Genomic DNA, 26,272 nt, shown 5'->3' on the forward strand with positions numbered 1-26,272 from the left:
GTTGGAGGCTTTGGAGAAATCTATTTCAATAGTGTACTTTGTAGTTGAACTACTGTTTTTGGTAAGACTTGTCTTAAGACATTGGCTTGCCCATACTGTTTAGAAATCTCATTTTCTTTTCCCTTTGCGTTTCTTCTTCTTTTCCCTTCATTTGGAAAAGAAAGTCTAATTTTACTTAGTGAAGTTGTATTTTCTAGCATCGCTTTGCTAGGTTTTATAGTGTTAATACTCTATTAAACAGTCTTTATATAGTATATCTGTATTCTCCTATTTGAATGTAAAATATTATTTATAACTGTACTTTCATGTTCTTGAGTCTTAATGGTAGGTTACTCACGAAAGAAGGTACAGGAGTTAAAAAAAAGATAAAAGCAGAATTGTAAATGCGTCTGCAACAGGATCATTTTTTTCTACTTCTTTATTGTGCTGTATTTGTCTTTTCAGCATTACCTGACTAAATTGAAGAGAAAGTGACATTAGATGTTTAGGAGATGCAGCCTCCTCTTTCCTCTTGGGTAGAGCATTTTGTGAGATTTTTATCTTTGTCCCAAAAACAAATCCCAGTTTTAATTTAAAAAGTTTGTATTACAAAGAAAGCTTTAAATAATGAGATGTTATGAACACTTTTATATGAACTTTCAGTAATGTGCTTAAAATATATATTTCATTTTACTTTAATCCTTTGTTGTAAGGAGTTTAAAATAGGCATATTTAATTTAAACTACAGTATTTTTTATGTCCCTTTCAATATCTTTCTTTGAAAAATTTTTTTCACTAGCTTATCACTAAGTAACTTTATTCAAGCAATTAGAAGAATTTTATACTTGTATAGAAAACTTCAGAATTAATTGGCTTTCTGCTTTAAAATTATGTGTGCTTTTGAAAGGAAGTGGTTTATTTCACTGAAGAAACTCATCTGGTTCAGAATGTTTTCAGATGGGTCTTAAGATTCTCTTTGTACACCTACACTGGAAAAACTTAAAACCCTAATTGCTTAATTTAAAAATAATTTGCTTTAGATTCTCAAAACAGTTTATCATCTTGATAGAGCTAGTACCTTATAAGAATTGCATGAATGCTAAATACAGAGTTTTCTCTTAGGCTTAATTAATTTTTTTTTCCAACCATAGAAATTATAATCTGATTACAGGTGTATACTTTCATATTTGATTCCTAAGCAGTTCTTTTAGTATGTTTTTGAGTGCTTAATGCATGTACATAAGTATTGCTAAGTACTTGAGCAAGGAATAGAATGGAAGCAAACAAAAAATTCATTTTAGTATTTAATTTTCATATTCATTTTTTATGAGAAAACCGTGTGGTAGCCATTAGGGACATAGATCTAGGTCACAGACTTTTCTGTGGAGCTTTATAATAGCTCCAGTATCCTCCTCGTCTTCAGGAGAATCTGGGGGTTAGGTGGAAGAAATTGAGGCCCAAGTAAAATAAATAATTGGAGTTAATTTCACATGAATATTGAGGGGCAAATTGTAACTCAAAATGAGTTCTTTTGAACTCCATTGCTTTTTTCATGGTTACATAGTACTCACGACAAAGTTTTATATTCTAAGAATTTAACCTTGTTCGGTGTGTTTTGGTAAGTATTTTAAGGATAAATTTAAATGCTTTGTTAAGGAAGTCATCTTTACCATCAGTGAGGTATTCAGAAATTACTTTCAAGTACTTTTTCTGCCAGTAATGACTTCACTAAGAGACAAGGCATTCATGTATAGAGAACTGGTATTAATTTCTAAATCCTTGCAAATGAGCAGTCCTAAGAAATGAAGCCCTTTCTCATTTAATTTTAAGTCACTTTGTGTTCTTCCATTTCTTGAGCAACAATTCTGTTTGATTTAAAATCTTGAAAAATTTAATTTTTTTGTAGTTGCAGGCCTGGTGCCATTTTATAGCAAAAGCTTAAATAAATAATAGTGTTTCTTGAGCAAACTAAAAAATTCAGATGAGGAAATGAAAGAAAAAACATTGTACCTAGTCCCATTATCCAGAATTTAGAGTTAATAGCATTTTGATGCATTTAAGCAATAACAGTAGACAATATGAGTGATTACTTATATGCCGGATATTGTACTTTTTATCTCTGTTTTCTCCTTTAATATTCACAATAATCACATAGAGTTTTTTTTCAGGTTTTATTTATTTTGAGAGAGTTGGGGGATGCGGGGAGAGAGGCAGAGGGAGAGGGGAGAAGCAGGCTCTCCACTGAGCAGGGACCCTGACGCAGGGCGTGATCCTAGGATCTGGGATCATGAACTGAGCTGAAGGCAGATGCTCAACTAAGCCATGCAGGCACCCCATGTAGGGATTATTTATATCCTAGTTTTACACCTGGAGGATCAGAAGCTCAAAAATGACTAAACATCTTGTTCTAGGCCACGAAACTAGTACATGGCGAAACCAACGTTTCTAGTAAGATGCTTCTTTTTTTTTTTTTTAAAGATTTTATTTATTTGACAGAGAGAAATCACAAGTAGGCAGAGAGGCAGGCAGAGAGAGAGAGAGGAGGAAGCAGGCTCCCTGCTGAGCAGAGAGCCCGATGCAGGACTCGATCCCAGGACCCTGAGATCATGACCTAAGCCAAAGGCAGCGGCTTAACTTCTGAGCCACCCAGGCACCCCTCTAGTAAGATGCTTCTAATACCAATGTCCTCCTCTCTTTTATACATTTTTTGTGTACCTGTTTCTGTATATAGAGAATATTAGTTTTTTTTTTTAAATGGGACCACACATCACTTTTTAAACACATTATAACTTAATCATGTACCATAGACTTTAAAAGTTTAAAAAAACTTTTTTTCAATTTTATTTTTAATTGGGTAAAATACACATGACATAAAATTTACTACATTAACCATTTTTTATATGGATCCTATGTTTACTGCAGCAGTATTCACAATAGGCAAGGTGTGGATGCAACCAAGTTAACCATTTTTAAATGTAATGTTCAGTAATGTTAAGTATATTCACAGTATTTTGCAACCAATCTCCAGAACTTTTTCATCTTGCAAAACTAAAACTCTGATTCAAAACAGCTCTTCATTTCCCCGCCCACCCCCCCACCCCTAGCAACCATCCAGACTTTTTTTTGTATGCCAGCAAATTTAGGTTTTCATAGTATTCTGTTATTTAATCACTTAACTCTAGTAACTTAAAGTTTTCAATTTATTATTACAAAAAATGCTTCGGCAAACATTTTGTACATTTGTATATTTTTTCAATTCTGTTAAAAAGATAATTTTTGTTCCTATGAAGAACACTGTTTATAGAACATTTGCAAACCATATCCTTATAAGCCAGGGCTTTTGATGTTAGGAGATAGATCTGTAGTGGGAGTGCTATGTTGAAAGGTGTATTGTTTGCTTTAAATAGGTGTGGCTATTCTTTATGAAAGTTACTGTGGTTCATCCCTTTTCCAGCAGTAGGTGTTAGTACTTTTCTTGATTTGGGGAGTCTGACAAGTGAGAAATTAATGTATTTTTGTTATTTTAGTTTGCATTTCTATGATCATTAATGAAGTCAAGTATGTTCATATATTCATTTGCCATTCGAACTTTCTTCTGTGGATTGGTAATAGTATCCTTTGCCCATTTTTTTTTTTTAAAGATTTTATTTTTATTTATTTGACAGAGAGAGAGATTACAAGTAGACAGAGAGGCAGGCAGAGAGAGAGAGAGAGAGGCAAGCAGGCTCCCTGCTGAGCAGAGAGCCCGATGCGGGACTCGATCCCAGGACGCCGAGATCATGACCTGAGCCGAAGGCAGCGGCTTAACCCACTGAGCCACCCAGGCGCCCCCTTTGCCCATTTTTGATTAGGTAGTTTTTTCCTTACTAATTTGAAGTCTTTATATTATACAGATGCTAATTTAAAGAAACTGAGTATAATTGACATACAATGTTGTATTACTTTCAAGTGTACTACATAATGATTCAACAATTCTATACATTACTCAATGCTTACCACAGTAAGTGTAATCAACATCTGTTACCATGTGACATTATAATTGACTTTATTCCCTATGCTGTATTTTTCAACTCCATGACTGTTTTATAACTGGAAGTTTGTACCTCTTAATCTCCTTCACCTAACTCCTCACCTACCTCCCCTCTGGCAACCTTTGTATTTGAGAGGGATTTTTTGTTCATTTGTTTTTTAGATTCCACATATAAATGAAATCATGTGGTATTTGTCTTTTCTCTGACTTAGTTCACTTAGCTTAACTTTCTCTAGGTCTATCAATGTTGTTACAAATAGCAAGATTTCATGCATTTATTATGGTTGAATAGTATTCCTGTGTGTGTGCGTGTGTGTTTGTGTGCATTATGTATGTATCACATATTTATCCATTCATCGATTGATGGACACTTCAGTTGTTTCCATGTCTTGGCTATGGTAAATAATGCTGCAGTAAACATCACGGTGCATACATCTTTTCAAATTAATGTGCTTGTTTTCTTTGAGTAAATACCCAGTAGTGGAATAACTGTATCATATGGTATTTTTATTTTTAATTTTTTGTGGAGCCTCCATACATACTGTTTTCCACAGTGGCTGTACTAGTTTGCATTCCCAACAGCTATGCACGAGGGTTCCCTTTTCTCTATATCCTTGCCAACACTTGTTTTGTCCTGTCTTTTGGATACTGGCCATTCTGACAGGTGTGAAGGGATGCTTCATTGTGGTTTTGATTTACATTTCCCTGATCCTGAGTGATGTTGAGCATCTTTTCATGTGGCTTTTGGCCATTTGTTTGTCTTCTTTGGAAAAATGTCTGTTCAGGTCTTCTGCCTGTTTTGTAATTAGATTATTTTTTGGTGTTATGTGAGTTCTTTATATATTTTGGATATTAATCCCTTATTGGATATCATTGTTTGCAAATATCTTCTCCCATTCAGTAGGTTTCTTTTTCATTTTGTTTATGGTTTCCTTCACTGTTACTTTGGTGTATTTCCAATATTTTCTTTTTGTTTTTGTTCCCTTGCCTAAGGAGACATATGTGTAAATATATGGCTAAGGCCAGTGTCTGGGAGAGAGCTTTTTTTAGTTGTATGCATTGTAAATAATTTTCCTAGTCTTTATTTTCTTTATCATCTCTTTTTCTACATAAAAATTTAAAAACTTGATGACACTGTATCTGTCTTGTTAATTTACCAGGTTCTAATCTTGGATTTAACACCTCCCTCCCCCGCCTCAATCTCTAGGTTATAAACATTCTAAATTTTCTTTTGAGAGAATTATATGAATTTTTTTTGATGTTTGACTTCTAATTCTTCTAAAATTTATTTTTGTGTGGTGTGTAAAGAAGGGTCAAACTTTATTTTCTTCCAGATTTTCAACATACCAGCTTTTATGCTGTGGTCAGTTGTGTGTGATACAGTAGGAGGGCATAGTAGCTCCAAATTAGATCAGTATTGTTTTGCAAACTAGCTCTGTCATTCGTTATCTGCATGATTGGTAAAGTGACTGGATTTTTCTGAGTCTGTCTTTAAAATGGCAATAATGTTATCTACTTCAAATGAATTAAGATTTATTTAACCCAGCTTCTGCCATATAGTAGTCTCTTAAAATAGTGCTTGTTTCTTTTATCTTCTTCCTTTTACTAATTGCTTTAAAATTCGTTACATTTGTTAGCAGGGAATTATCTCTGGGTATGGGTAATGTTCAATTTTATCAGGTCTTCTTAAATCATTTGGGAATGACTCTTGGTCCCACATAAGAATTCACGATGAGGGGCGCCTGTGTGGCTCAGGGGGTTAAAGCCTCAGCCTTCGGCTCAGGTCGTGGTCCCAGGGTCCTGGGATCGAGCCCCGCGTTGGGCTCCCTGCTCAGGGAGGAACCTGCTTCCTCCTCTCTCTCTGCCTGCCTCTCTGCCTACTTGTGATCTCTGTCTGTCAAATAAATAAATTAAAAAAAAATTCACGATGATGTCTGCAGTTAGTATATGACCTTTTCTGTATGCTTTTAAAACTTCATTTTTTTTTTTTTTTTTAAGGATTTTTCAGTCCAGTAGCCTCTTCTGTCTTTAAGGCCATGTTCTTGGAAGATCCCAAAGGTAGAATTTAGGAAAGAAATTGAAGACTAAGTGGAAATAAGGATTAAGATAAACCTATGTAGGCCGGGGTTTGTGTGTATACGTGTATATTTTACAGTCCTCAAAATAAAGCAGTGTGAATAACACCTAGTTAATGAGAATATTAATGAAATTTAATAGCTTTTAAATTTGAATTATAACAGTTTAATTTTTACTCCCCTCTTTTTAAATTGGACCTCTTTCTTGAAGTTTTCAACAAGGTTCTTGTAAACTTTCTCCTTACTTCAGCTCCTATCTGTAGTATGAGACTTTTCCTCTGTGCCTTTTCCTCTGTCCAAATATTTAGTGTGTTACTGATTTTATAACCGAAAGTTGATTCTCACTCCTAGTTTCCACAGTAATTTGGAGAAGAGCACAGGTACTTGTGTAGATTGCTTGGATTTATACTCCATTTGAACCACTTACTACCTTTGAGTCTTTAGCAAATTTCTTATCCTTGTGTGTCACAAGTTCCTCATTTGCAAAATTAGGATAATAATCTTATTTTTAGGGTAGTTACAATGTTGAATGAAGTCATATATTAAGCCATTATAGCATGTCTTGGCACAGTTAGGAGCTCATTAAATTTAGTTATTCTGTATTGAGGTGTTTCTCAAATACACATTCATGCCTAAATTTAAGATGTGAAGTATTAAGAAGATTTGTAGGGGGGGGGTCTCATCAGTGGATAATCCCAGGAATAGGAGTATAGATGAGGTTTCTCAGGGAAAGCTTAGAGTAAGTGAGAGAAGGTCTAAGAAAGAATGATTAGGGATACTGATGTATATGTATATTTGAAATACACATTTTATTCTGTAAAATAAAAAGGCTTTGTTTATAATTCTGGTCTAACAAAATTTTTATCACAGCACTATTAACAAAATGTCAATGGCTTTTTTAAAAGGAAAATTAGTAGTAGTATAGTACTGTCTTTATTTTTTAACTCTTGAAGTAGCCAGGATTTTATTGCTATAGAATGCTTCAAGTACTGTAATTTAAATTCGTTACATATATTAGATTTTAAATTTTGTGGCTGCTACTTGAAGGTATATAATCTAAAGTAATATACAGATTGAAATCTGTTCATCTAAAGTTTTTTAGTTTTCAAAGATTGCTGGCTCAACAATATTTATATTGAAACCTGATCCCAATTAATATTTTGGGGTGAAACTTTTTCTTCTGTGTGATAGCTGATGGTGCTGCATGGTGGATTTGATGAGGCAGATTTTTCTATATAAAAAGTTTTAAAGTGAAAAAATAATTCATACTGAATAAATCATATAGTCAGTGCAGCTGTAATATAGAAGGAAGTGGTATATTCTCTGTAACCTAGTTGATGTGCTTTTTGAATGTACATCTGGTAACTAGAATTTAAATATGTAGTCAGATTCACTGAAATGATTTCATAGCTGAAGTAGTTGTTTTTCATTGAAAATTTAAGACTGGTTTCTCTGAAATTTTGAAAAGTCTTCTTTTTGTGTGTGAGTATACCTGTATGTACTGATGTATTTGAAACGTTTTTAGAAACAGTAATGATTGATGGCAAAAGTATACTTACTTGGAACTCCCCCCACCACTCCAACCCCCTTTTCTTTCTAAGTAATTTTGAATGTTTTTTAAACTCATGGTGTTTTGATCCGAATGACTTTAAATCATAAATTTTTCTTACATTAAGAGTCTGTTACAGATATATTTTGAATGTTTCTATCTTAGCCTTATAAGTCTATACAATTATTTTCTCTTTCTGAAATTTTTCTTTTCATCTAGTCACCTATTTTTCTCAAATCAAAGTAATATATAGTTAATTAGAAAAAAGGGGAAAAGTCACTCATGATTTTCTTACCCAGAGATAATAGTTTTGTGTTTTGCCATATTTTTTTTCAATTTTTTTCTGTGCATATTTATTCTTTATCTCACTGAGGTTTTTGTGTATAATTATTATACATACAATTTTATATCCTATTCTTTCTTTACATTTTATATCTGTCTGGGCACACACTTAAATACAGAATGAATTTTTATATCCCAGTTTAATTCAGTGAATTGAAAAACACTGATTAAAAAATCGTGAAAAGCATTTTTAATTTAAAACAAAAACTAGTGTTTTATATTAGTGTTTTTACATCTTTATAGGTGCTTCAAATTTAAAATTATTTAATGCCATCACGAGAACAAGCCTACATTTTGAACGAGTTTCTTGTAACATTTCTTATGTTTAGTTGGGAATTTTACATGGGAAAAAAACCAAACACACCTTTGTTATTTTTTAATTGGTTTTAAGAGTATTATTTCCTAGATAACTAGTCCTCTATTTGATGTGCCTGATATTATTAAAGTGTTAATAACTTTTACAGTTGGTGTTATTTAGAGATTAATTACATGCATAGGGGGGAGAGATTCTCACTGAGTAGGCTAACTAGTTATTTTTAAAAATAGGATTGTGAGGGCAGGAACCTTAGAAGGGCATCTGAACTAATTTCCTGACTTAGGCAGATCTTCAAACATCTTTTTAGGTATGAACCTGAAACCAGTCAACAAGAGGTAGGTGGTTGTAATTTGCAAAGAATGTTAATCTGGGTTGATCAAATTGTTTAACCTACATGAACCTCACTTCTTTATTTATAAATTTATTTTTATCCCGATAAATTATTCTCAGTTACTTTTCTGCCTCAGGACATCTGAGAGATATAATTCTTTGTCAGCATCAGTATCTTCCAGTGACAAGGATTTTCAAAGGAAGAGGGACAAGGATGGTCTTGTTCTTTCCTCCACCTTCTCTTCCCAAGCTGAGAATCACTGGCTTAGAGAATATATTACTTTTTTCCATCTATAAAATTATGTAATCTTATTAAATATTTGAGTGACTAGTATGTATGAATCAGGCACTGGACTGGATGTTGTGGAAAACATCAAAAAGTACCCTTCTGGAGCTCATAGGTTAGTTGGAAAGATAAGGCACATATTTTATATTGATATTTTACAGTATAGTCAGAAAACAATATATGTTGTATGAGAATATCCAGTAAAGGTTTTTGACTTCAAGTCATACCATTTTGGTCTGGAGTTCTCATCGGTAAGAATTTAGGAGTATCGTGTGAACCTAAAATTGATAGCCTTATGCTTTAGAGCCTAAATATCACTTTCCCCTCCGAAAATCAGCATCAGCAAAAGGTTAAGGAGTTAGTATGCATGTATTTGTTATTAGGGTAAGATTAGCTTATCCTTCTGGTTTCCCAACGGAATTTAAAATTGTATCAGAAACTTCTTTGCTAACCAGAGAATGTTTTTTTTTTTTTTTTAAGATTTTATTTATTTATTTGACAGACAGAGCTCACAAGTAGGCAGAGAGGTAGGTAGAGAGAGAGAGGAGGAAGCAGCCTCCCTGCTGAGCAGAGAGCCCGATGTGGGGCTTGATCCTAGGACCTTGGGACCAAGACCCGAGCCGAAGGCAGAGGTTCAACTCATTCAGCCACCCAGGCACCCCGGCCAGAGAATGATTTAACTACTAAGCTCTAACCAAATAGATTCTTCGGAGATTTTGAAATGCAAACATTAAAGGAAATCAGAATTCTTGATTTTAACAACTTATCTGAAGCATTTGAGTAGCTACTAATGATTAACCTCGCTAAAATCACAAAATCATCATCTTGACAAAGGATTGACAGTTAATAGAGATTTGATTGAGCAGTTTTGTATACATTTAACTTCAAAATAAACCTGGTTCAGCCGTCTTGGGAAAATCAAGCCCATGAAGTCTGGAGGCGGTGCAACCAGAAATGGGAAAGGGGAACATGGCTTGGAAGCAGCCCAGAGAAAAGAAACAAAATTTCCATGAGACATGTGATCTTTAGAAATCTACTTAAAATTTTTCATCTGTAAAAGGAGGGACTGGAGCACATGATCTCTAAAAATATAGCCCACAAAATTGCCTGACTACATGAATTTAAACTCCATGGAAGGATTCTACAAGGAATGTGAACACTTATTTTCTGCCTACACCTGTATTCGTTAGAGTTCCTCCGTGGCCTGCCTGCCTTGTCATCCATCCCTTTCCAGAGGCTGCCTCATCTGTTCCCAGGCCATAAGTTGCTTCCTGTGTTTAAATAGGGCTCTCCTTTCTTCTGTTCTGCAAACGTGATTATCCAGGTTTCTATCCAAGTTCTCTTTGCCTTGCAAGAATCTCAGACCCAATGTGTTCTATATTTGTATCTGATTTAGAGTCCTGGGGATTAAGATCTTGATTTGTTGCCTCCCTGACATTTAATTCCTCATCACTATGTACGGATGTATTTTGCTCTTCTGCCCGTTTGCACTTTCTCACTCCCTGTGCTTTGGTACTTGCTCAGTTATAGTTGTAGCACTTGTCTCCCTCAAAATTCTCTTTAATCTCTTTGTCTGTATTTTCTTTCAGTCTTGTCTGTCTACATGTCTGTCACATTTAGAATGAAAGTTACCTGAAAACAGAGACTGTTACTCATCTTTGTGTCCCCAGTGCCAAGAACATGTTATAATTTAACTTGCAAAACTCTCAAGACCCGAGATAGTATCTAAGCAGTGTTTAAAAAAATAAGTTGGTGGCAATCCCCGTCTATTTAGGAGGAGGCAGTTTCTGTATGGACTTTTGTAATTTTGCACTTGATGAAAGGACCAGTCAAGAGAAGCAAGACACTGATAGCAGATTTCTTTTAGTTCTTGGGAATATATTTTCTTTTCGGTAATGACAGGAACATCTGATCTTTCTTCCTTGCTGGAAAATTTGGAAACTTTACTTATCTCACTTATCTCACATCCAGGTATCAAGTAGTTCTAATTTTACCTTGTAATAGCTTGGATATCCCTTTCATTGTCTCCAATCGTTCTTATTTTGGGTCAATGCATAGAATTTCTTGCATGTGTTAGGACAACAGTTTTCTAACTGTTCTCTCTCCAGTCTTGCCTTCATAATCCGTTTTCCATGCTGTGGTCAGAGTGAGTTTTAAAAGCTCTGATACTTTATTCTAATACTTTAATTCTGTTGGTGAGTCTTTTTTTTTTTTTTTAATTAACATATAATGTATTATTAGCCCCAGAGGTGCAGGTCTGTGAATCACCAGGTTTAAACACTTCACAGCATTCACCATAGTACATACCCTCCCCAATGTCCATAACCCCACCACGCTCTCCCTACCCCCTCTCCCTGGCAACCCTCAGTTTGTTTTGTGAGATTAAGAGTCTCTTATGGTTTGTCTCCTTCCCGATCCCATCTTGTTTCATTTTTCTATTTCCCCAAACCCCCCTCATTGCATCTTCCACTTTCTCGTATCAGGGAGATCATTTGATAGTTGTCTTTCTCTGATTGACTTATTTCGCTAAGCATAATATGTTGGTGAGTCGTCTTATATTTCATAACCAAGTTAAATTCCTCAGTGTTTTTCATGGCCCTCAGTGTGTTGCCTGCTTTCTTATGTCTTACCCACTTACCCTCTTACCCTGTGTCCCAGGCATGCTGATATATAAGTAGTCCTATTATTTCAGGCATTGTGTCTTATTTCCTGATCCCTTTTTCCTTATTTTGTCCTCCAAGATTTATTAGGAATATTTTAAAGGAAATTCTTTCAGTGTGGATGGGTGGCACCTTTCCTGTACACTGATTTTTCCTACATTGTCACAGTTCCCATGGTAGTACATGTGTTACCTCTAGTAGACTTCTGTTTCTTGAGGATAGGAATTATGTTGTATTATTTTATCTGTTTATCCTAGTACCTAGCGCAGTGTCACACAGTTGGCATATTCCTTCTCCCCATCATTAATATGTGATTGCCAGAGAGTAATATGTGTCTGTGGCTACCCTGGTTTCAAATGAGGAAAAGGAAGTTGGTATTTTGGTAATATCAGAGACCCACAGACTATGCTGCTTTTTGTCATTGCTATGGAGCACTGAATACTTAATATATGTCACACGTTGCTCTAAGCAGTATACGTGTATTGGCTTTTTTAAAATCTCATAACATCTCTGTAAGGTAGATTCCATTATTGTTATTTTGTAGATGAGGAACCTAGGCACTGAAGGAAGTTCTATAACTCATTTGAAGTCACATAGTTAATAGCAGAGCCTGGATTCCATCTAGGCTGTCTTGCTGTAAGTTGGAGGCTTTTGACATGGAGTGGTTATGGGGGTTCTCCTATGGAAGCATGAAAGTGTGCAACTGGATCTACAGTTACTTTATTCTATTGCCAATTACACAGAGAAGACAGGTGTTTCTGCCTCGTAGGTTCTCAGTAAATTTTTGTAGGATGAATCTGAATCTTTGATCATACAGTGCTAACATTGGCCTCTGTGATTCCAGCATTATCAAGAAGCCTTGGCTTCCTTGTATGAACAATTTTAATGAAAATAACAGTATTTGCATGAACATGGAAATAGCATGGGCCATGGCCCTGGATGTGAGAAGACAAGAGGTGCGTGTGCCAGAAAATTTCAGTCCACTTACAGGAGTAGTAGGGAAGAGATGAGTTTTGAAAGGTAAATCAGCCTTGAGGTCTTAAGGGCCTGACCTAAGTAGATGGGAAAGGAAAGGACAGGACAAATTTGAGAAATGTTTATGGGGAAAAGGTAAATAGAATTAGTATTGGTAGTATATAGAGGTTTTGAGAAAAAGAATCAGAAATCAATAACTGGGATTTTAAGCTTGATTGGACAAGAAAAGGCATTTGATCAGTTTGTGGGCAAGAAGATGAGTTAGGAGAGGATCTGTGCTTTTGAGATGGTGATTATAGGGTATAGAGTGTGTATTTAATGTTTTTTCAAATAATTATAGAGCAGACCTCACCTGGAAGAAAGTATCTGTAGACCCTAAGGAAATGCTGCTAAACATCCTGCGGAGGGGACGCCAGAACACCTCCCTGCGCCCCCTAACCCCCCAGCAGAAAAGTTTCCTGCCGAAGTATCAGCAGGACCAAGGCTGGGAAATCCAGCTCTTGAGCACACGAGGTGTGCAAGATAGAGTTACCATGACGTTGTTCAGAGAAGTCACATTGATAATTCCCTTTTAGTTTTCATCCTTATTCCTTTAGAAATTTGTCAGAGCATTGGAAGAGCTAGGAGGCAGTGATTTTGTTTGTTCACTTCAGCAGTCAGCAAATATGCATCAATGAGGTACAAAGTATAAATATTTGCAGAAAGAGAGAAAAAAATTACAGCCATTTCTGTCAAGAAGCTTCAGAGTCTAATCGAGAGTATTTCTTTCAGCTTAGTGGAGCATTCTGAATATATAGTTGTCATCGAATGACTGGCTAGATGAACTTGGCACTTTTGTTTCCAAACACAAACTTTTCGGTAGTGTGTGGTATTCAGGATCATCGGTGGGAAGAGTTTGGGTTGTGGTATGCTGATTCTTTTATTGTCAAGTAGGATTTATATTATTAACTTCTAAGAAAAATCAAGAGTGCCCTGAAGAACAGTGTAGAAAGAAGTTTTTAGTGTTTTGAAGTATTTAGCTTAATTGGTATGCTTTTCACTTAAACATTTTAAAAATTTTATTTATGTGACAGGAAAAGAGAGCACAAACTGGGGGTGGGGCAGCAGACTCCCTGCCAAGCAGGAAGTCCTGTGCAGGCTTGATCCTAGGACCCTGGGATCACGACCTGAGCTGAAATTAGATGCTTAACCAACTGAGCCACCCAGGCACCCCTTCACTTAAACATTTTTAATTATAAAAATAATATAGTTGTTATCATAGAAGTATATACATTTTGCACTTGATCTTAGCCAAAAGGCCGAGAAGCAATGTATATACATTTTGAAATGAAAGATACCTCCTTTTTATTATCACTCTCTAGATGTAATCACTTCTAAAAGTTCACTTCCATTCTTGTGGACTTTTTAATGCCGATAATATAGTGATACAGCATCTTTGCTATTTAATCTTGTACTTGCTTTTTCCACTTAATGTGTCATGGTTTCCTTTCCCTGAGTGTGGGTTTACTACTTTAATATCTTGATTGTTTGGATGTACTGTAATTTGTTTAACTGTTCCCTTATTGACATACACCCACCTTTTTTTGCCATTACAGACAGCACCACAGTAAATAATGTTGTTCATACACCGTTCTACAGTCCTGTTAATATTTATGTAAAACACATTGCCAGAAGTATAATGTACATAGTAAAATTTTTGACTTTATCACATTTTTCTGTGCCAAAAGTACATCAGGCTGTGCTCTTGCTAATAGTGTAAGATAGCACTCTTCTTCTTCTTTCCCTTGGCTACTCTAGATACTAATAAAAAAGTAGAAATATATCTATTTGTTCCTCTGCCCTGTCTCTCTCTCTGTCCTCTCTCCTACCACCTCCACTTTTTAGCCCTTTTCCTCAGTCCCCTCTGATTTGTGTTCCCCTTTCCATTGCTACACCTTTCTTTGACTTGTGTATCTTGACCTGGTGCTTTTATTGTTCACTTCTTTCTCTCTGAGTTGTTTTCTCTTGTTGGTTTGTTAGGAGCTCTTTTATTATTATTTTTTTAATTATAATTTTATTTTGTTTTTCAGTGTTCCAAAGTTCACTGTTTATGCCCCACACCCAGTGCTCCATGCAATATTTGCCCTCCATAATACCCACCACCAGGCTCACCTATCCCCCTCCACCCCTCCTTCCAAAACCCTCAGTTTGTTTCTCAGAGTTCATAGTCTCTCATGCTTCATCTCTCCTTCCGATTTCCCCCAATTCACTTTTCCTTCTCAGGAGTTCTTTTATTATATATATATATATTTCCCCTACATATTTTATGTTTCCTTGTGGTATATTTAATCAGGGAGAAATCTTATATAAAACTTGTTAGTCTTACTTAAAGATTATAAATATATATTTCTAAAGGAAATATATTCTGTAAAGATTTTATTTGAGAGAGCAAGAATGCACAAGCAGCGGGGGAGGGGCAGAGGGAAAGGGAGAGACAGGCTTCCTGCTGAGCAGGGAGCACATTGTGAGGCTCTGTTCCAGGACCCTGGGATCATGACCTGAGCAGAAGATAGAGGCTTAACTGACTGAGCCACTTAGGTGCTATAAATATATTTTTATTTTTATTTTGTTTTAAGATTTTATTTATTTGATAGAGAGAGTGTGTGTACAAACAGGGGGAGTAGCAGGCAGAGGGAGAGAGAGAAGCATAGGCTCCCTGCTAAGCAGGGAGCTCCATGTGGGACCAGATCCCAGGACTCTGGGATCATGACCTGAGCCAAAGGCAGTCACTTAACCACCTGAGCCACCGAGGTGGCCTATAAATATATTTTTATATTTTTCTTCTTTATATTCATATCTTTGATCAACAAAGAATTTATATATGATACACCACAGACGTATGATAGAACATTTCTTTCCAGTGAATGGCCAGTATTCCCAATACAACATGGAATAACCCATCCTTTTCCCACTGATTTGAAATACCACTTTGCATATACTGAATTTCTATTTGTAACTCTGCATATTCTTAAATATTTTTGTATATACTCAAATGCTGTTCTTATGTATAAGAAATATATTCCTATTAATTGGTCCATTTGCAGATGCTCTGTTCTCATTCATCAAACTATTCTTATGACCCCATTTTAATTTACTCCAGCTTTATAAGAGGTCTCAATATCTGGTAGTTCAAGTCCCCTATTATTCTTAATTTAAAAATTTTATTGGTCATTCTCTCACATTTACTCTTCCAGATGAACGTCAGCATCAGCTTGGCTTGCTTCTTCCCAAAATAGTCCCTTTGGATTTTGTACTACTGGATCATTCTTTTGTTGTTGTTGTTGTTGTTGTTGTTGTTATGTACTCTTTAAACTTACTTGCATGATACTTAAGCAAATTAAGAAGAAAAAAAAAACTGGGCTCAATCTAAAGATAAAGTATATTTTTTTGTTACTCTCTGTGACAAAGCCCAGTCTTATTCAGATTTTTGCCTGGTTGACCCTTAAATATGCTTTTTCTCAAATTATTTTTGCCTTCTTTTTCTTTTCAGGGTCATGTCAAATTTCATTTGTTGCAAGACTTTCCTAATTAGATGCATACTTTGAATTCTCTTATTGTTTCTATAATTCATCTCTACCACTTTATAATTGTCTCCCAGGGTAGTGTATAAGCCCTTTGAGAATAGCCACCATGCGATTCATGTCTTTTTCTAAACCCAGTTATATCACAGGCCACAGTTGTATAGCCTTTGTCAAATCAACCAATACAGACCTCAGTTTTCCTAAAGTAAAGTAGGTATGATTATACATACTTGGCATAATTGTTATGAAGGCAAAAGAACATGTAAGCACCTAACAGGAGAGCATACGAGAATGCCCATAATTGGCTTTCTAGAATGCAGATCTCTCAGGGTTAGGAGGTGACTGGTATTAAGTGCAAGTAATAGAGAGTAAGTTGAGGTTATTGTCCAAAGAAGAGATTGACAACAATTTGCAGAAGCAGTAGATTATCTCATGTCTTCAAAATGTAAACTCTTAGGGATTAATAATAATCATTAAACTCTCTGGAATGTTTTTTGTGGGCACAGTACTGTTTTCATGTGCTATGGAGTATGTGAACATATGTATAAGACAGTTTTCACCCTCCCAAGAGCTGGTAGTCTAAAATTGAGTGTGTTTTAAGACCAAAAAATTAAATCAGAGATAGGTAAATCATGTGGATATGTAAGTTTACATGTTCAGTAAATTCAGCAAGATTATGATAGTTGTGTGATGCTGGGGAAATTGAGCTTTGTATCTTTTACAAAGGCATATACATTAAAAAAGATTTTCAGGGCAAGGGACCTAGATAATTTTGTATTTAAGAGAAAACTTAGACACTGCTATTTAGATCTCAGTTGAGAAAAGAAGCAGTGAAGTCCTGGAGAAAGCATCCCATGAAGGAATAACTACAGGGACAAAGAAGGCTTTGCTTTAGAGACAACTAGTATTTGAGAATGGTGAATTGGACAGGTAAGGTGAGATGATTAAGTGCGGGTCCTGCCACTTCCTGTGAAGTCACTTAATTTCCTTGTGTCATTTTTTCGTCTATATAATAAGCAGGTTAAGCTTGATCAGCTGGGTAAGCTGTTTTTTCCATCTGAATGAAAAATCAAAATGATGATTGATTCTCCTCCGTTTTCCTAGAGCCTGAACACTAGTCACTAAGAGGTGAAATTTCAGAATGCAGATCTTTTTGTGATTGGTTTTATATGACTTGGGGGAGGACATTGATTATTTTCCTCTGGAATGGCACATTTTACTTTTACCTCCTAATGGGCTATTTGATTTAAAAATCATTTTAGTGGTTTGGGAGTCAGAGACCTAATACTGGACAGAAATCATTTATTTCATTGTAACAGATGGTTTCCCACTTAAAATGGTTCTACTTAATGTTTTGACTTTACAGTGTTGCTGAAGATATGCATTCATTAGAAACCATACTTTGGATTTCAAATTTTGATCTTTATTCAGTTGATAATGTGGTGCTGTCTTCCCTCATGATGCTGGACAGTGGTGGTGAGCTGCACCTTCCAGTAACTCACCTGATCACGGGGGTCTTCAGCCAGTATGCACACAGGCATTCTGTTTTTCACTTTCTGTACAGTACTCGGTAGATTACATTGGATACTCACCACTATACTAAAAAGTAGGCTTTGTATTAGATAAGCTGTCCCAACTGTAGGCCAATGCAAATGTTCTGAGCATATTTAAAGTAGGCTAGGCTAAACTTTGAAGTTCTGTAGGTTGGGTGTATTAAATACATTCTCAGCTTATGATGTTTTCAGCTTCTGATGGGTTTATTGGGACCTGACTCCATTGTAGGTTGAGGATGATCTGTAGATCAGAAAACTGAAGCTAGCAAAATTAAGGGGACTGCTTAAGCTGTAAGGTAGGTAGTAGCTAAGTAGTGGCAGAGCAGGAACTAGAAGCCATGCCTCCTTTTTCTGTGCAAGTATTCATTCCATACTGACATTTTTTAGACTTTCTGAAAATTCAATGCTCAGTTTTTTGAGGTATGTTATGCAGTGAATGAATTTCTAGTTGGTTGGGGAAGGTCGGAGAACACAGTAAACATTTCATACTTTTATGTGATGGCTTCAAATACTCATATGTGTCTCTTAGTGATCCATAACGGGTTATTTGAGTTATTAGTTCACTTCTAACTTAGTTGTAGATTTTGCCTGGCATCAGTCTGAGGTAATTATGAGAGGAACTTTGTAATATGGTTGGGTAAGTGGAAGTGTATCACATTGCTGTTGACAACAGCTCAGTGGGAATTTACTGAATGTATCTTTTTTCTTTGTGGATAACACCAAATTGAAATTTGCGTATTTCCAAAATAGCCCAAGTCAAGTTTATCAAAGAGAGGATTCTACAGGTAGAATTATTGAACCCCTTGAAATAGCATGCAAAATTAGTGTGTATGGTGAGTTTTTCTGGCAAGTATTTCTCATTGTTTTTGTGAGCTTCTTAAAGGGGTATATGACCTAAATAAGATTTCAGAATTACTGCTGTAATGGGTGATAGTCAGAACTATAATACTAGACTTATTTTACTCTGAGAAAAAAAAAAAGATTTTTTCACTTAATTGAATTTTTGAAATACTACATCTTATGTTTGATGTCTTATAAATAAGAATCACTAGAAGTGAAAAGGTTTTATATTTATTGCATCCCACAGAAGTACTATAAGATCATATTGTGATTTTTGTGCTTAAGACCTTCTATGTCATTTTAGTTTTAGTTTTTTTTTTTAAGTCAAAATTACAGTGTTTTAATGTACTAAATGTGTAGGAAGTGGGAATTAGTCCTGGATAGCTTGAAATAAGACATTTCTGTGCTTTATGACTCTTCTGCCCTATTTGGATAGAGGCCAAAATCCACCATGCCTCTTTGCCTTGCCTTAGGATGTCTTACCTACCTACAGACACCAGCACTACCACCAGCATCATCATCATCATCATTGTCAGTACCGTGTGTCCTCCTTTTTTAGCCCTGTCTCATCTCTCACTCCTCTCTACTTTTCCTATAACTCTGGAACTGCCTTTTTTTTTTTTTTTTTTCTCTTCCATAAAAATCAAACCTCTCTGTAATTTTCAGTGTTTTCCAAGTGTTTTTTCCACTCCTTGCCTTACTTCACTTCAGTTCTCTCAAACTTTAGGGCCTGGAATGTCAACTTTGTTCTCTTTACTGCCTTTTCCTTATTCCTCCATTCTTTTTTTTCCCCCTCAAGTCTCTGCGCCTTTGAAATTCCCATCTTTTGCCTAAATCACCTGTTCATTAGTCCTTACTGCTGTCATTTATTGAGCAACCTCGTTGTCCACTCTTCCTTGTTCATTGAATACTGGCAGTTGGCCTATAGTACTCTTCTTCAGCTTCAGTTCTTGATGATCGTAGCTTATTTGTGCATCAGTGTGAGAAAACACTGACAGAAACCCCACCTGGACTTACAGTTTCTTGACCACTTGATTTCCAGTGACCTTTAACTCCTTAGCAATTCACTCTAATTCCCCTCCTTCAGAATCATGAATTCACAGTCCTGTTCTGACCACAACTATCTAGTTGTGCTTCTCAGGTCATGACCTTTTCTTGACCTGTGGGCCTCTCTTCTTTATCCCAGTGCATCAGTACTCTTCCTTTTTCATTTTATTTGTTTAATCCCACTTAGGATTCCTGTTTGATTAATTTCAATAACTTTTTCTCCCATTTTGCCAGTACCTTTAACTGCCTTATTTCTCTGCTTTTTCCTTGCATCTGTTGGGTAGAAATGTAACCCTGAATGAAGTAGTTAATGCCTTTGCTGTGCCTGTTCCTAAATGGCTGAACATTTCTAGAAAAAGTCACAAAGAGGGGCGCTTGGGTGGCTCAGTGGTTTAAGCCTCTGCCTTCAGCTCAGGTCATGATCTCAGGGTCCTGGGATTGAGCCCCACATCGGGCTCTCTGCTCAGCGGGGAGCCTGCTTCCCCCTCTCTCTCTGCCTGTCTTCTGCCTACTTGTGATCTCTCTCTGTCTGTCAAATAAATAGATAAAAATCTTTAAAAAAAAAAGTCACAAAGAAAGGCAGAGTGATTCCATTATAAATTTATTATCACCTATCTTTTTAAAAGATGTTTTTATTTGAGTATCATTGACCCACAGTGTTACATCAGTTTCAGGTGTTATCACAGATCTTAAGTGGGCCTTCACTACTGTCCAGCCATTTCCCCTTGTATAATGACTATTGAAAACCATTTGCTTCACCAGTTCTTTTACTTCCCTTGTTCACCCTCAGTCTCACCAGGTAACTGGCTCCTTGTGACAGAGTAAGTAGAAGCAAACCATTAGGAATTTTCATCTTCCAGCTCCTCAACAAACAAACCTACCTCCTGTACAGTAATACCTGTCTTAATTTAGATTCGGCCTATGCCTCATATCCTTTCCCTTTCTGCTTTCCCAGGAGTTCTAAAATATGTAATGTGATGTTATCTCTTCCTAATATTTTCAACCAGTGCCTCTCAGTGCTGTCCTTTCTATCAGCTGAACTTTTTTTTTTTTTTTTAAGATTTGTTTGAGAGAAAAAGAGAGATCACAAGTAGGCAGAGAGGCAGGCAGAGAGAGGGGGAAGCAGTCTCCCCACCAAGCAGAGAGCCCGATGCAGGGCTCGATCCCAGGACCCTGAGATCATGACTTGAGCAGAAGGCAGAGGCTTAGCCCACTGAGCCACCCAGGCACCCCTCAGCTGACCTTTTTGCTACCATTCTACCATAGCCCTCCCTTTCCAGCCAAACTTTTTAAGTGAGTCATTTGCACATGCCTGTATTCTCTCATCGAAAGCTGTTGGGACCAGAGTTGCCTCAGGAATCTGAAGTTTTGGAATGTGGAAAAGCATTACCATGTATGTACTACCTATAGTGTGATAACCTCAGTGGAATGGGGGGCTGCACCCTGTAATCATCACATTGTGATTTCTGACCTTGATATGTATGACTTTTCACTTTAAGTGGGATAAATAAGGGCTATCATAGCCTTCATGTCAGTTTAGGTCAGGTTTTGCTTCCAAATTCAAATAAGACGAAAACCTTAATTTTCCAGAGCTTTCACATTGTAGAAGTGTGGATTAGAGATCGTGGCTAGGGACTGCCTCTGTTTTCTCATCTTCACTTTTTTTTTCTTTTCTTAAACCCATTGTAATGTTTCCTTCTCTCACTTCTCCCAGATGGCTCTTACAGACTCTACCAGTGACCTTTACTTGAGGCGATCGTGTCACTAGTGAATGTTTCCCGATACTTGGGTGGTGCCAGCCCCATCAGCCACTCCTCCCCAGGCTTCCTTGGCACCCCCCACCCCGGCCCTCCTTAGTCACCTTTTGCAGGCTCAGGGTCCCTGTAACGATTAAAGGCTGGATTTCTTTCAAGGCCCTGTCCTAGAACTACTTCTGTTCTTAGTCTGTATTCACTTGCTTTGTGATCTCACTTAGGTGTGTGTCTTCAACTACTTACCATGTGCTGATGAATCACAGATAGATGCTCCAGCCCACACCTGTCCTTGAGCTTGACTTTATCTTCTCCTCTCTCTTGGTCTTCCTCTTACTTGCTTACATCGTTTTGGTGGCTTCCTATTTTGTTAGAACAAGTGTTAGGCTCTCTGGCCTGGCCTGAGGGCTCCCTGTGTGGCCTGGCCGCTGTCCCCGCTTAAGCTTCAGTTAGTGAGCTGCCTTCCCTTTCCCTTCTGTTCTTACTTCCTCTGAGGTCCATGCTGCCTCCCACAGCACAGTCACTGTGCAGGCTACTCTCTCTGTTCACAGTACTCTTCCTTGTATGTAGTTCACAGTGCTCTTCCTTTCTGTGTAGGTCTTTCCTTTTGCATCATTGCCGAACTCTTAGCTTTCCTGTGGAAGCTTCTATTTTGTGTGCCCTGCCACCAAACCTTATGGTACCGTGTACATATTCTAACACTAATAACAGTTTTTTATTTTTGGTTACTAAGTGTACCTTGTCCACTCGATTTAAGCTCTCTCAGCACCGGGATTATGTCTGCTTTTGTTTGCCATTATATTTCCAGCATAGGGATTGGCATAGAGTAGGCCAATAACAAACGTTTTGTATGCATTATATACATTAATTTACCTTTTCTAACTTAAAAAGTAATTTATGTACATGTATTTACCAGTGTATCATGTGCAGTTTCCAGTTTTAAGTGGACCCAATCCTGATGGTAATATTACTGAAAATTACGAAGTTACATTCTAAAGAATTCCATAAATCACAGGTCTGTTTTTTAAATATCAAATGCATTAAAGTCTTTGACCTAGCTCTTAATTGATCTTGTTCTTAATTCACTTTTTCTATATTGACCTCTTCCCCCATATCCTTGTTAGATATCAAATATCTTCCTAAGCCTAGTATTGTGTGCAAGTAAAGTATATACAGTGTCCAGCACAATTCAGCAGCCTCTTTTTATTTTATTTTATTTATTTTTATTTTTAAGGATTTTATTTATCTGACAGACACAGTGAGAGAGGGAGCACAAGTAGGGGGTTCAGCAGCCTCTTAACTTGCTCATCAGTTTATAGGTATCAGAGATTAAAAATAGCTTAGCCATCTGCTAACTGACCAAACAATTTTAGTAGCATGAAAGGGTGTGGTAGGAGACAGGGACCTAGGGTCTAGGTATTCTGTCAGAGCAAGGCTTAGAGCAGAAACCACCTTGTGACCTCTTAATACTGAAACTTAAGAGTCAGTTCAAAATTAGGAAGAGATTTGGTAGAGATTAAGCATAGCAGCGTCCCAGTAGTAGGGGATTTCCCAGAATATAGGTAACAGAAGAATTTCAGCATTTTAATGTTCACTGAATTTTTTAGAGAAAAGAATATGTATAAAGATACAAATTCTATAATACTAAATTATCATGCTGTATATTTATATAGTATATAGTATGTAGCATTTCCTAGAAATCAGCTTTAACTTATTAGCCCTTCACATTTTACTCTCTAATTAGGAAAATCAGTAGACTCCCAGTCATCTCGAAGTGAATCTGAAATTGTGCCAAAAGTTGCTAAAATGACTGTGTCTGGAAAGAAGCAAACTATGGGATTCGAAGTGCCTGGGTAAGTTCTTAAGCCCTCCCCCATCTTTTTTTGGAAATCAGTATTGTCTTCCACTTGACTGTTAAAAAGAGAACCTACCTTAATAAATTTTGCATGATGTGTCAGTAAGGTTGAAGTAATGTGGGTCCTCAGTGTGACATGGTACAAAGAAAAGGGGTTGAGAAATTAGGCTTGATACTAAATATGCATGTTACTCAATCTATCTCACTGTCCATTTTCTCATATAAATTAAATAAATTTTAACAAAAATCCTCAATTTTGTGAAATCTAGCATTCTGAGCTTGGGAACCCTACCACTAGATGGCGTAGGTAAGCAGTGTTTGGGAAATACAAGTGGTCGGTGAATCATGTAATCATTAATTAAAAATTTTTTTCTAACTCTAATCTTTAAACTCTCTTAGATTTTCAGGTTGAATGAAATGGATCACTAGAACAAAGTCACAAAATATAAAGTGAAACATACCTAGAATTTCAAATCTGGTGAGAAATTATAGATCCTACATTAGTAGCACTCATTTGTTCTTATCATAAGAGGATTCCCCCAAGAGTTTTTTTCTTTCTTTCTTTCTTTGTTTCTTTTTTTTTAAAGATTTTATTTATTCCAGTGAGAGAGAGACAGAGCACAAGCAGGGGGAAAGGCAGAATGAGAGGGAGAAGCAGGCTCCCTGCTGAGCAGGGAGCTCTATGTGGGCTGGATATGAGGACTTGAGATCATGACCTGAGCCAAAGGCAGCCCCTTAAACTGACTGAGCCACTTAGGCTCCTCTCTGAAGAGTTTTTGTAAGCCAGGGAAATTGGTTGCTTGAGACTTAACAACACAGTAAACTTTAAACCTCTTTGAAACATTAACTTTAAACATTAACTTTAAACCTCTTCAAAAATTTTCAGATTGTTTAATTATTTCTTAATTCCTTTACTTATAAATTATACATCTATTTTGTCTGTCCTTTAGATAGATAAGAGTCAACATTATGAAATATAAACAAAAAAATAGAGGATTTTTCTTTAATTTCAAGAAATAAGAACTAAGCAGCCTTATTTTTCTCCCTTATAACACTGCTGTATCTAAATTAATGGAAGTTTCAAAAAAATAAATAAAAATTTAAAAATAAATAAATAAATAAAATCTTTAAAAAATGGAAAAAAAATAAATTAATGGAAGTTTCACAAGTCTTGGTTGTAAAGAATCTTTATGATCACTTAGTTCAATTTTTTTGATTTTATAGAAGCAATACTTGATTTAGATTCCAATTAGGTGAAGGGAAGTATCCCATATCTAGGACAGAAAAAGTGTTCAGTGTATGTTGAATGACTGGATGAATGAAATTTTAATGAGTGACATTTAATGAATTAAAATGGATCACATTTAATTTGGGTAACTGTAGCCCACTACAATAATTTTGAGTCCTCATTTAGTTACCAAAAACCTAATGTATTTCTTTTCTCTTAGAAAAGATTTTTGTCAGAATCATAAATTTCTTTTTTGTTCTTGTGTTTGGGGAACCATACAGATAATGGGATTATCTCCACTAAGAGGAAGAAAAATAAATAGAATATATAATTCCTTATACTAAGGATTTTATAATCTTATTGAAAAATGTTTTAGAAATCTTACATACAAATAAACCCAAATTAATGTATCACATTAAAAGTAAGTGCATAATTATCTATGGGAATAATTATAATAAATGATCAAGAAAAACATAGTAAGTACAAGTTAATAATTCTTGACAACCTAACTCTGTATTTCACAAGTGTAATACAAGCCTTTCAGAACCTTACAAGACTTCATGAGGACAGGGACCATTAATGTTCATCATATTTCTTTCATAGAATAGCTTATTTATTGATCAGAGTCCTTGGGGAAATATGTTTTATTTTAAAAATAAACTTGGAGGGGTGCCCGGGTGGCTCAGTCGGATAAACTTCTGCCTTTGGCTCAGGTCATGGTCCCAGGGTCCTGGGATTCAGTCCCACATCGGGCTCCCTGCTCAGTGGGGAGTCTGCTTCTCCTGCTCCTTCTTTTGTTTCCTCTGCTTGTACCCTCTGGCTGTCTTTCTCTCTGTCAAATAAATAAATAAACAAAATATTAAACAAATAAATAAACAAACTTGGAAAAACATAAAGGTGAAAAAGCAGCCTGTGCATCAATATTTTGTTACGGCTCTAGGAGAGAAGTCATCAGAACATGAGAGGTCTGTAGGTAGAGATCAGGATACTCAGCAATATATAATATTGCTTAAGGACCAAGCTATATTGTGTCAAATACTTATATAGGATTTTTCAGAAAGTTTATACTAAGGATAAAACTTAAGCTGTAATTCTGATTTGATCTTGAGGAAGCACAGAGAAGGATAACAAAATGCTTCTGAGTCAAGATTTCAGTATCATAGATACCTATGTAGTGTGATTCCCAATGGCAGCTCATAAAAAAGGGGTAATGCATGCTTAGAAGAAACTAAAACAGCAAACTTTTTCGTCACTAATATTAAAAATGGTAAATACCTCTCTAGAAGAAGCTTATTTAAGTATAAATGGTTAGAACCTTACATAGACAATAAATACTCTTGAATTTAAATTAGCTTCCCAGTCTCATTTAAATAAATGAAGAAGAAAGATTAAGTCCCTACATTCCTGTAGAAATAATCCTACTTTTGGAACAATGGCTTAGGAAAAATACCAGAGTAGTCATTTTTTAATAATAGGTAAGTTTACAAAATTGTATCAGAAAGCACCTGAAAAAATTCAACCAACTTACTTTTTTTTTTCATATCAGTCAATAGTTATAGCCTTTTTAGGCCTCATCTTAGAGATTTTTCAAAACCTTAAAATACTGAGTTTTGCTTCGTAATATATAGAAGTTTTTACTAAGCACAGACTTAGCTAGGATGCTTTCCTAATTACTTGGTTCACCTCCTTCTAAAACTGTACAATTTATTGAACGAATTTGTATTTTACTTAGACTTTATTTGAATGTTTTCATGACATCAAGAGAAAAACAAGCCTTTCATGTGATTGAGTTGTACATGAAATAATCCAGTCAGACCCCTGCTTTGTGAAGCCCTTCCTCCGCTGGGCCAGCTGAGCTTCAGGCCTCTACCTGCTGTCAGTCATAGCTGTTCTGCT

At 36.1% G+C, this 26,272-nt stretch overlaps 1 protein-coding gene across 2 annotated transcripts in view; it reads left to right on the forward strand.

The window, feature by feature from the left end:
- Nucleotides 1-26,272, forward strand: part of HBS1L (HBS1 like translational GTPase) — an 85,381-nt gene that overhangs the window by 25,425 nt on the left and 33,684 nt on the right. For both annotated transcript variants that reach the window (XM_082730700.1, XM_082730702.1), the window contains one exon: nucleotides 23,038-23,146. In XM_082730700.1, coding sequence (XP_082586826.1) covers nucleotides 23,038-23,146 — 109 coding nt within the window. The remainder of the gene's footprint in view (nucleotides 1-23,037; nucleotides 23,147-26,272) is intronic.

This window comes from Mustela nivalis (assembly GCF_964662115.1).
Source record: "Mustela nivalis genome assembly, chromosome: 5".
NCBI classification, from domain to species: domain Eukaryota; kingdom Metazoa; phylum Chordata; class Mammalia; order Carnivora; family Mustelidae; genus Mustela; species Mustela nivalis.